Below are 11,899 nucleotides of genomic sequence, written 5' to 3'. Positions count from 1 at the left end.
TGTCCCTGAGGGCACCTTTGACTCCTTCACGGTGCAGTACAAGGATGCACAAGGCCAGCCCCAAGTGGTGCCTGCGGATGGCAGGTCCCGCAGTGTGACTGTGCCCAACCTGGTTCCATCACACCGCTACAAGTTCAACCTGTATGGTGTGTGGGAACGGAAACGTCTTGGCCCCATCTCCACTGATGCCGTCACAGGTGAGGGTGGTTGTATGCATCATTCTGGTCTCCTTTGGGGTTTTGGTTAGAATTGGGGCAGGAGTGTGGTCACTGCCCATGTTTGTCCATATGGGTCATCCGGGAAACGGGAACTGGTCTTGGGTGCTGAATTGGGTTGCATGGAGGGATGGGTGCATGCAAGGTTGACAGGAAGGTTGGTGGTTTGATGGATGCATAGATGAAATTGCAGAAAGATCCTTGGATGGATGGATCGATGGGTGAATGATTTTACAGGGTGAAAGGGAACACGCATGGATATTTGGATTATTTATTGAGAAAGTTGACATGGATGGATGGATAAGATGATGTTCAGGAATGTGGTTAGATGAGCACATGAATAAATGGATGGATGGGTGGATTTTAATCCCCACTGTGCTTCCCTGCTGCACCTTGACCCCTCCATTGMAGCCCCAGTGCCACCAGCAGAGGAGGAACAGGCMTCMCAGCCCCGCCTGGGTGACCTCACGGCCTCCCACGTCACCYCTSACTCCGTCCAGCTGGAATGGACCATATCTGAGGGTACCTTTGACTCCTTCATGGTGCAGTACAGGGACGCGCAAGGCCAGCCCCAGGTGGTGCCTGTGGATGGCAAGTCCCGCACGGTGACTGTACCTGACCTGGTTCCATCACGCCGCTACAAGTTCAACCTGTATGGGGTGTGGCAGCAGAAATATGTTGGTCTTATTTCCACTGAGGCCATCACAGGTGAGAGTGCTACAGGAACTGTTTCCGTCCCCCTGTGCCCTGGTTTGGAGTTGTTCAGGAGCCKGGGCAGGGTCCATCCTGGTCCCCTTGGTCTTTGCATTGAAGAATGCGCTGGTTGTGGTATTGGATTCTGGCTGGCTGGCTGGATGTTTAGAAAGGTGTTTGTATGGATGGAAGCATGGTGGGATGAATAACTGGTTGAAGAGGTGGATGGATTGTTCGATACGTAGATGGATTCATGGACAGATGGCTGGAAAAACATGTGGGAAAATATGGTGGATGGATGGCTGGATGTACAGAGAAACAGACTGATGGATGGGTGGATGAACTGGTGTCCTCCCCTGTGCTCTGCATTGTGCCCTCTCCATTGCAGMCCCARCCCCACAAGAGGAGAAGGAACYGGCATCMCAGCCCCRCCTGGGTGACCTCACGGCCTCCCACRTCACCCCTGACTCCGTCCAGCTTGACTGGACAGTCCCCGAGGGCACCTTTGACTCCTTCACGATGCAGTACAGGGATGCACAAGGCCAGCCCCAGGTGGTGCCTGTGGATGGCGAKTCCCGCAGTGTGACCGTGCGTGACCTGGTTCCATCACACCGCTACAAGTTCAACCTGTATGGGATGTGGGGACGGAAACGTCTGGGCCCCATCTCCACCGATGCTGTCACAGGTGAGGGCAGCTGCAGGCATCATCCCTGTCCCCTCTGTGCATTGGTTTTGGAATGGGTCATGTCCCTGACAGGCTCCATCCTTGTCCATTTGGGCCATCCAGAAAACAGGAACAACTCTTGACCCCTGAACTGGTGATGGTCATGGGTGCATTCAAGGATGGAGGGATGGAGGGAGGACTACATGGACAGATGGTTGTATGAAATGTTGGATGGTTGGATGAATGGRTGTCATGTTGGCTGGCTGGGCATAAATGGAAAAATGTCTGGATAAAAAGCTGACTATCTAGGTGACTGGTTGATCAAATGGCTGGATGAATTTTCCARTAGTTGGAAAGATGTTTGGATGGGCAGATATTTCAACAGCTGGATGGAATTATGGATGGTTGGATGAACAATTGGRTGGTTAAATGTTTGTATGGATGGTYGGATACCTGGATTCATGGCACTATGGCCTGACGAATGGGTGGATGTGCTTGGAAAGGTGGATGATGGGATAGAAGGAAGCCTGGCTATTTGGCTGGCCAAATGGATGGGTGGATGGAGAGACAAACTGGTGGCAGGCTGGTTGAGTGTAGTGACAAACCGATAAATAGATGGATGAGTGGTTGTGTGGCCAAATGGCTGAAGGAATGGGAGGATGGGTGGACATATGGGTGAGTTAACTGATGGTGGACGAGATGGATGAACGATTGGTCAGATGGTTGGTCCGATGGCTGACTGGATGTGTGGCTGTCTGTCCCCCATGTGCCCACCAATTGGCCCTATCTATTGCAGCTGCAGACCCCCTGAAGAARCAACTTCCACCAGGCCCCCGCCTTGGCAACCTCACGGCCTCCCACGTCACCCCTGGCTCTGTTCAGCTCCAATGGACTGTCCCCAAGGGCACCTTTGACTCCTTCACGGTGCAGTACAAGGATGCAGAAGGCCAGCCCCAGGTGGTGCCTGTGGATGGTGGGTCCCGCACAGTGACCGTGTCCGACCTGGCATCATCCCACCATTACAATTTCAGCTTATATGGGGTGTGGCAAGAGAAACGTGTTGGTTTTATCTCCACTGATGTCATCACAGGTGAGTGCGACTGTGTGCATCATCCCTGTCCCCTCTGTGCACTAGTTTTGGAGTTGATGAGGAGGCTGGGCTGGGACTGTCCCGGTCCTCTGGGGTTTTCTGGGCAATAGGAACAGCTCTTGGGCACTTTCTTGGGGATGGAGGAGAGGTGGGTGCATGCAATATTGGAAAGTTGGTTGGATGTTTGACTCGATGCATGGATGGATGGATGTTTCGGGGGTTGATGCAGGTTTTGGCCGGTTGGGCAAGGGATGGATGGATGGAAAGATGCTGAATGGATAGATAATTGAACAGTTGGTTGGATGARTACAAGAACTGATGGATGGAAAAGTGCATGGAAAAGGAGGTAATTGGAGGGATGGATGGATAACTGTGGTTGGCTGAATATGGTTTCACTGGTTGGATGGTTTAGCAATTGTATGRTTGGGTGGAAGGGTGGATGGTTGCMGGGTTGCATGGATAGATGGATGGTTGATAGCTGGATAGATGAATCCATTCAAGGCCTGATGGATGGAAAAAAAGTGCATGGTAAAATGGATTATTGGATCAATACATGGATGGATGGATGAATGGATGGATGGATGAATGGATGGACAGAGAAATGGATGGATTGATGAATGAACTAACAAGCTCATAGGTAAGTAGATCTATGAAAGGGTGAGTGAACAAAAATCTGGCTTAACAGATCTGTAAGTGGCTCCTAGGATGGATAGTTGGGTGAGCTGACTGATGATTGGATGTTTAGGTGGATGAATGGACAGATAGTGGTGGGTGGAAGGATGGACAATGGACAAAATGTATGGCGTAGATGTAGGTTTGGAGGGATGATCGGCTGGACTGTTTCAAGGCTGGCTGGCAGGTTGGAAGACTGGTTTCGTGGATGGACAGATGGGTGGAAAACCAGATGGATAGGTGGAGAGAAGCATGGATGGATGGACGGACAACCAGGCAACTGCTTCAATGTGTGCTTGGGTGGGTGGTTCATTGAGTGAGTTGATTGATGATTAAATAGGTGAACAGACGGACTGATGGATGGATTGACGGGTGGCTGGCTGAGGAGATGTCTGTCCCCAGTGTGCCCTGCACTGTGCTCTCTCCATTGCAGCCCCGGCCACGCCAGAGGAGGAACCAGCATCCCAGCCCCGCCTGGGTGACCTCACGGCCTCCCACGTCACCCCTGACTCTGTCCAACTCGACTGGACGGTCCCTGAGGGCACCTTTGACTCCTTCACGGTGCAGTATAAGGATGCACAAGGCCAGCCCCAGGTTCTGCCTGTGGGTGGTGGGTCCCGCAGTGTGACCGTRCGTGACCTGGTTCCATTGCACCGCTACAAGTTCAACCTGTATGGGATGTGGGGATGGAAACGTCTTGGCCCCATCTCCACCGACACCCTCACAGGTGAGGGCAGCTGCAGGCACTGAGTCRGTCCCTTCTGGGCCCTGGGTTCGCATCAGGGCAGGAGTTCAGGTCTTAGGAGCTGACTTGGGGATGGATGAAGGCATGGGTGCATGGATGGGTGGATGGATGGGTGGATGGATAGCTGGTTGACTGGATGTGGGCCTGGTTGGATAGTTAGATAGTGGATTACTTGGAYGGATGAAAGGATGGATGGATAGATGTAAGGATGGGTGGGTAGCTGTCTGTCTCCAACGTGTTCTGCACTCTACCATCTCCACTGTAGCCCGTGCCCCACTGGAGGAGGAAGAACCATCCCAGCCCCGCCTGGGTGACCTCACGGCCTCCCACGTCACTCCTAACACCGTCCAGCTGGAATGGACGGTCCCTGAGGGCACCTTTGACTCCTTCACGGTGCAGTACAGGGATGCACAAGGCCAGCCCCAGGTGGTTTCCGTGGACGGCGAGTCCCGCAGTGTGACCGTGTCTGACCTGACACCATCCCGCCGATACACATTCAACCTCTACGGGATCTGGCAGCAGAAACATATTGGTCTTATTTCCACTGATGCTGTCACAGGTGAGGTCAACTGCAGGCACTATCTCTNCTCCAATGTCACCCCTGACTCTGTTCAGCTGGAATGGACGGTCCCCGAGGGCACCTTTGACTCCTTCACGGTGCAGTACAGGGATGCACAAGGCCAGCCCCAGGTGCTTCCCGTGGATGGCGAGTCCCGCAGTGTGACCGTGTCTGACCTGGCACCATCCCGCCGATACACATTCAACCTCTACGGGATCTGGCAGCAGAAACATATTGGTCTTATTTCCACTGATGCTGTCACAGGTGAGGTTAACTGCAGGCACTATCCCTGCCCTCTCTGTGGGCTGGTTTTTGAATTGGGCAGGAGCCTGAGTAGGGTCCATCCTAGACTGCTTGGGCCTTTTGGGAAACACAAACAGATCTTGGGTACCAACTGGGGAATGGATGAAGKGATGGGAGCATGCAAAGTCAGAGGGATGGATGGATGATGGGATGGTTGGACGGAGGGATGGTTGGATGGATGGTGGATGAATGGTTGGATGATTGGTTGTTCTGAGGGAGGAACAGAAGGAGAGTTTAGATGGATAATTATATGGATGAATGGAGTCTGGTATTAAGCAAAGGAGAAGCGTGGATGGAGAAATGAGTGACTGGATGGACAGAAGCATGGAAGGAGGTGTGGACCAATGTTTAGAGCGATGGCTGGGGGACAAATGAGTGGCTTGATGTACACATGGTCAAATGTATGGATAGATTCATGACCTGATGGATAGAAAAGGCTCAGGGAAAAATGGGTAGCTGGAAGACTGGATGAATAGATGGAGAAATGGCTGGCTGCCTAGTTGAATGGATGGATGGATGGATGGATGGATAAATGTATCCATCCATCCATCCATCCGACCAGGCAGCCAGCCTGAGTGGATGGAGAAATGGATAGGTGAATGGTTGGATGGAGAAATATCAGCTTTAATGGGAGGACTATTGGGTGGATTGGTGGATAGGTGGATGGATAGACAAATGGATATCTGGCTGGCTGGATAAATGTATGAATTCATAAGACAGATGGATTGATGAATGGGTGACATGGTATGATTAATGGTTGGATGGATGCTGGGATGAATGGATAACAAAATTGTTGGATGGTTGGAGTCACAGAATGAGGAATGGAGAATGATTCATGGAGAACTGCATGACTGGATGTGTGGAGGCCTGRAGGGGCAAAGCACAGATCTGACTGTGTGATGGAGTGGGTGGATGGATAGCTGGCTGCKTGGCTGGATGTGCGGATGTCTGTCCCCAGGATGCCCTGAACTGTGTCCTCTCCATTGCAGCCTCAGCCCCACCAGAAGAAGAACCACCATCCCAGCCCCGCCTGGGTGAACTCACTGCCTCCCACACCACCCCTGACTCCGTCCAGCTCGACTGGACAGTCCCCGAGGGCACCTTTGACTCCTTCACRGTGCAGTACAAGGATGCACAAGGCCAGCCCCAAGTGCTGCGCRTGGACAGCGAGTCCCGCAGTGTGACCGTGCATGACCTGGCTCCATCRCGCCGCTACAAGTTCAACCTGTACGGAATGTGGGGACGGAAACGTCTKGGCCCCATCTCCACTGATGCCATCACAGGTGAGGGTAGCTGCGGACGTTGTCCCTGTCCCCTTTGGGCCTTTGGTTAGGAGTGGGGCAGGAGTGTGGTCATGGCCCATCCTTCTCCATTTGGACAGTCTGTGAAATGGGAACAAGTCTTGRGTGCTGGCTTGGGCATGGATGGAGGGATGGATGCAAGGTTGGAGGGCTGGGGGTATGGATGTATGGCTGAACTGATGGCAGGATGAAAAGATGACTGGATGAGTGTGTGGCTGGATAGATGGGTGGATGGTTGGTTGATTAGATAGATGGAAAGATGGTTGGATGGATGATTGGATGCTTGGGTGAATGTGTGGCTGGTTCATTGATTGCATGGTTTAAGGAATGCACGGTTTTGTGGAAGAATGGCAGGATGGATGGATGGATTGATGATTGAATGAAAGAATGGACGGGTTCGTTGGTTGGCTGAAGGAATTAGAGAATGCTTAGATGGCTGGGTGGTTCAATGGAGGGATGGATTCTAGGCCTGATGGATAGAAAAAAAGGTTCATGGATAGATGGATTACTTGATGGATGAATGGATGGAGTAATGGACAAGAAATGGATGCGTAAATGGATGGAAGGAAGGGTGAGTGGAGAATCAGCTGGATTTTTGGGAGGGTGGATGCTTGGGCAAATTAATGGATGGGTGAATGATTAGATGGATAGACAGAAGGGTGAGCAGAAGGACAGGTAGGTGATTGTTTGATTTGATAGCAGAGTGGATGATTAGATGGATGGTTGGATGGATAGAGTGATGAGTGGAAGGCTGGCTGGGTGGCTGGGGGAGTGGCTATCCCCAGGGTGACCTGCATTGTACTGTCTGCCTTGCAGCCCYGGCTGTGGCCCCACCGAAGGAGGAACCACCATCCCAACCCCGCCTGGGCGACATCACGGCCTCCCACGTCACCCCCAGCTCCATCCAACTCGACTGGACCGTCCATGAGGGCACCTTTGACTCCTTCACGGTGCAGTACAAGGATGCGCAAGGCCAGCCCCAGGTGSTGCCCGTGGATGGCAAATCCCGCACAGTGACTGTGCCCAACCTGACTCCATCGCGCCGCTACAAGTTCAACCTGTATGGTGTGTGGGGACGGAAGCGTCTGGGCCCCATCTCCACCGATGCCRTCACAGGTGAGAGTGGGACATGCAAGGCTGGAGGAATGAAGGGATGGATGGATGGATGACTAGATGGATGGCTGGATTGATGAATGTGTGCCTGGTTGGATGGCTGGATGAGGGATTGCTTGGACAGGTGGAAGGATGGATGGATGGATGGAAGTATAGATGGTGGATGGATAGATGAATGGGTAATTGTGTGGTTGGATGGACGGATGGAATCAAGGACTAAGAGGTGCARAAAGATTCCTTATAGAAATGGGCAATCGGATAGCTGTGGATGGATGGATGGACCAATGGTTGTATGGCTGGATGAGTAGATAGTTAAATGGAGAGATAAACAGATGGATGGATGAGTGAAAGAATGGACTGAGAAATGGATGGACAAATAGATGCAGGAATGGACATGTGGACCAAAGCTGGTCTAATGGGAGTTTAATAGATGGAGGTATGGCTAGATGGATGGCTGGTTGAGTGGAAGGGTGGATGGACAAATGACTGCTTAAACRTGCTGACAGACTGATGAATGGATGAATGATTTGATCAATGAACAGCTGGATAAATGGGTGGGGGGGGTTGGGTTGGAAAATGGGGTTATATAAAGATTGGGTGGATGGATGCTGGACTGAATGGAAGTTCAGATGGAGAATCAAACTGGAAGGATGGATGGATGGAGGATGGGAGGGAGAGAGGGAGGAAATCATGCAGTGATGGATAGAAAACTGCATGAAGTGAGTGGATGAATGGAAGTCTGGACCGATTGATGGACAGATGGGTGGATGGATGGATGGATTGCTCTGGGGATGGTTGGGTGAGTTGATTGATGAGTGGGTGATCAGATAGGACGGATGGACCGATGGATGGATGGAAGGACGGGTGAGTGGCTGACTGTCCCCAACACACCCAGAACTGTGCCTTCTCTGTTGCAGCCCCAGCTCCATCGGAGATGGAAGTGTCATCCCRGCCCCGCCTGGGCGAGCTCACGGCCTCCCACGTCACCCCCAGTTCTGTCCAGCTYGACTGGACGGTCCCCGAGGGCACCTTTGACTCCTTCACGGTGCAGTACAAGGATGCACAAGGSCAGCCTCAGGTTTTGCCTGTGGACGGYGAGTCCCGCACGGTGACTGTGCCCRACCTGACTCCATCTCGCCGCTACAAGTTCAACCTGTATGGAATGTGGGGACGGAAACGTSTTGGCCCCATCTCCACTGACGCCGTCACAGGTGAGGGCAGCTGCAGGCACTGAGTCAGTCCCTTCTGGGCCCTTGGTTCRCATCAGGACAGGAGCTCAGGTCTTAAGTGCTGACTCGGGGATGGATGGAGGCATGGGTGCATGGATGGATGGGTGGATGGGTGGATGGAWAGCTGGTTGGCTGGATGTGGGCCTGGTTGGATAGCTAGATGGTGGATTACTTGGATGGATGAAAGGATAGATGAGGGGAAGGATGTAAGGATGGGTGGGTAGCTGTCTGTCTCCGATGTGCCCTGCACTGTGTACTTTCCACTGTAGCCCGTGCCCCACTGGAGGAGGAAGAACCATCCCAGCCCCGCCTGGGTGACCTCACGGCCTCCCACGTCACYCCTRACWCCGTCCAGCTSGAMTGGACVRTMYCYGAGGGYACCTTTGACTCCTTCACGGTGCAGTACAGGGATGCACAAGGCCAGCCCCAGGTGGTTCCCGTGGATGGCGAGTCCCGCAGTGTGACCGTGTCTGACCTGGCACCATCCCGCCGCTACAAGTTCAACCTGTATGGGGTGTGGGGGCAGAAGCGTTTTGGCCCCATCTCCACTGACACTGTCACAGGTGAGGGCAGCTACAGACACTGACTCGGTCTCTTCTGAGCCCTGGGCCTTAATTGCTGCCCTGSGTTTTCATCAAGGCAGGAGCTTGGACAGGAGGAACAGTCTTGGGTGCTGATGTGGGGATGGATGGATAGATGAATGGATGGATGGATGATGGCCTGGCTTCATGGCTGGATGAGGGCTTGCTTGGATAGATGGAAGGATGGATGGGTGGATAATTGTGTGGTTGGATGGATGGATGAAATCAAGGACTACAAGATAAAAAAAAAAGCACATGGAGAAATGGGCAATAGGATGACTGGAACTGTGGATGGATGGATGGACCAATGGTTGTATGGCTGGATGGGTAGACAGTTAGATGGAGAGATAAAGAGATGGATGGATGAGTGAAAGAATGACTGAGAAATGGATGGACAAATAGATGCAGGAATGGACATGTGGACCAAAGCTGGTCTAATGGGAGTTTAATTGATGGAGGTGTGGCTAGATGGATGGCTGGTCGAGTGGAGGGATGGACAGATGGGTGGATAATTACACAGATGTACTGATGGACAGATGGTTGAGAGGAAGGATGGAGGGACAAACTGCTGGATACTTAAACAGACTAATGAATGGATGAATGACTTGATTGACAAACAGGTGGATAAATGAGCAGATGATYGAGTTGACAAATGGTGTGAAGATTGGGTGGATGGATGCCAGGATTACTGGATGGTTGGATGGAGAATTGAACTGTTGGAGGGAGGGAGACATTCATGGAGCGATGGATGGAAAACAGTGCATGGAAAAATGGGTGACTGGGTGGGTGGAAGCCTGGAGGAATGGATGGACAAATGGATAGATGGATTGGTATGTGGACGGTTGGATGATTAGATAGATGAGTGGACGGATGTCCTCAATGTGCCCTGCACTTTGCCCTCTCCATTGCAGCCCTTACTCCATCAGAGGAGGAACCACCACCCCAACCCCGCCTGGGCGAGYTCACGGCCTCCCAYGTCACCCCCATCTCCGTCCAGCTCAACTGGACCGTCCCCGAGGGCACCTTTGACTCCTTCATGGTGCAGTACAAGGATGCRCAAGGCCAGCCCCAGGTGCTGCCTGTGGGTGGTGGGTTGCGTACRGTGACTGTGCCCGACCTGGCTCCATCCCACCACTACGAGTTYGATCTGTACGGGATGTGGGGGCAGAAACGTCTGGGCCCCATCTCCACTGATGCCATCACAGGTGAGAGTGGCTGTGGGTCCCTGATATCTCCCTGGTGGGTGCCCGATATCTCCATTTTCCCAGGTCCCTGTTGATGATGGGGTAACTGATGTCTCCAGGTCCTCCAGGAGGTCCCTGCTGTGTCTAAGGGCCTCTAGGGGTGGGGGTGGTGGACTATGGCATCTCTAGGGTGCTATTGGTCTATGGGGTTGTCTAGGGCTCATGAGATCCATGGGAGGACACTATGAGGGTTTTGGGGGTGCTACAGGGTCTATGGGGCACTCTGGGGTCTATGGGGGTGTTTGTGGGGGCCTGTGGGGGAGTCTATGCAGATCTGTGGGGTCTACAGTGCTGTATGGAGTCTATAGGTCAGTGGGCTCTGTGGGGGTCTACTGGGCATGATGGGGTCTGTGGAGCTCTGTAAGGGGCCGGTGGGGGTCTGTGGGGCAGTATGGAGCACTATGGGGCACTGTGGGGATTTGTAGTGTCTATGAGTCTGTGGAGGGATCTTTGGGGTCTCTGGGGATCTATGGGGTCCTAAGGGGTCTATGGGCCCTGTGGGGCTCTCCGGGGGGGGGTGTGGGGCAGTATGGAGCACTATGGGGCACTGTGGGGATTCGTAGTGTCTATGAGTCTGTGGAGGGATCTTTGGGGTCTCTGGGGATCTATGGGGTCCTAAGGGGTCTATGGGCTCTGTGGGGCTCTCCGGGGGGGGGTGTGTGTGTGTGTCTTTGGGGCTTATGGGGAGTCTCTGCAGATTGCGACGGATTCCATGGGTCTCTGTGGGATTTATGAGTCTATGGGGTCTATGAGGTGGTCTGCAACATCTATGGAGTGCTGTGGGGGTCTTTGGGATCTGTGGGGGGATCTGTGGCAGTCTGTGGGTCTTACTGGAGTTCTGTGGGGTCTGTGGGGTTCTGTGGGGTGCTATGGGGTCTCTGGGGGGAATTTGTGGGGCTCTGTGGGCTCCTATGGAGTCTAAGGGGCACTGTGGGATCTATAGAAGTTCTGTGGGGTCTATGGGGCACTATCAGATCCATTGTGGGATTTTATGGGGGTTTGTGAGGTGTTATGGAGTCTATGGGGCACTATGGGTCTGTGGAGATCTGTGAGGTCTATGGGGCACTATGAGGTCTAGGGGATGAGAGTTTATGGGGATCTATGGGATGTTATGGAGCCTATGAGGCACTATAGGATCTATGGGGGATCTTTGGGGTCTATGGGGTCCATGGGGAATTACAGCGACTATGGGGAGAGTTTATGGGGATCTGTGGGATATTATGGAATCTATAGGGCACTATGGAATCTGTGGGGGATCTGTGGGGTCTGTGGTGTCTACGGGGAGTCTTTGGGGTCTATGGGGCACTATGAGGTCTGTGGAGTCTGTGGGGTGCTGGGGGGGTCCGTGGGTCTCTAGAAAGCTCTGGTTGGTGTCTGGTGGGTCTAGGTGTCTCTAGGGGGGGTGTGGGTGTGGGGCAGGACCTCCAGACCTATGCAAGTGCCCCCCCTCTAGATCCGGTAACACTGCGGGGGCTCTGGGTGGAGGCGGT

At 53.1% G+C, this 11,899-nt stretch overlaps 1 protein-coding gene across 1 annotated transcript in view; it reads left to right on the top strand.

Moving 5' to 3' along the window:
• Positions 1 to 4: 4 nt before the first annotated feature.
• The window catches only part of LOC146585655 (tenascin-X-like), a gene marked incomplete at its 5' end in the record, with an annotated part of 17,408 nt that continues 5,513 nt past the window's right edge, over positions 5 to 11,899 (top strand). The window contains 12 exons of the mRNA XM_085322537.1: positions 5 to 197; positions 627 to 923; positions 1,297 to 1,593; positions 2,369 to 2,662; positions 3,768 to 4,061; positions 4,345 to 4,902; positions 5,931 to 6,224; positions 7,059 to 7,358; positions 8,273 to 8,566; positions 8,854 to 9,147; positions 10,077 to 10,370; positions 11,863 to 11,897. Of these exons, the coding sequence (XP_085178663.1) occupies positions 5 to 197; positions 627 to 923; positions 1,297 to 1,593; positions 2,369 to 2,662; positions 3,768 to 4,061; positions 4,345 to 4,902; positions 5,931 to 6,224; positions 7,059 to 7,358; positions 8,273 to 8,566; positions 8,854 to 9,147; positions 10,077 to 10,370; positions 11,863 to 11,897 (3,444 nt within the window). The remainder of the gene's footprint in view (positions 198 to 626; positions 924 to 1,296; positions 1,594 to 2,368; positions 2,663 to 3,767; positions 4,062 to 4,344; positions 4,903 to 5,930; positions 6,225 to 7,058; positions 7,359 to 8,272; positions 8,567 to 8,853; positions 9,148 to 10,076; positions 10,371 to 11,862; positions 11,898 to 11,899) is intronic.

Source organism: Rhea americana, unplaced genomic scaffold, assembly GCF_003343005.1.
Source record: "Rhea americana isolate MKP2758 unplaced genomic scaffold, rheAme1 scaffold_788, whole genome shotgun sequence".
NCBI lineage: Eukaryota > Metazoa > Chordata > Aves > Rheiformes > Rheidae > Rhea > Rhea americana.
This window is presented reverse-complemented; position numbering and strand designations above follow the sequence as displayed.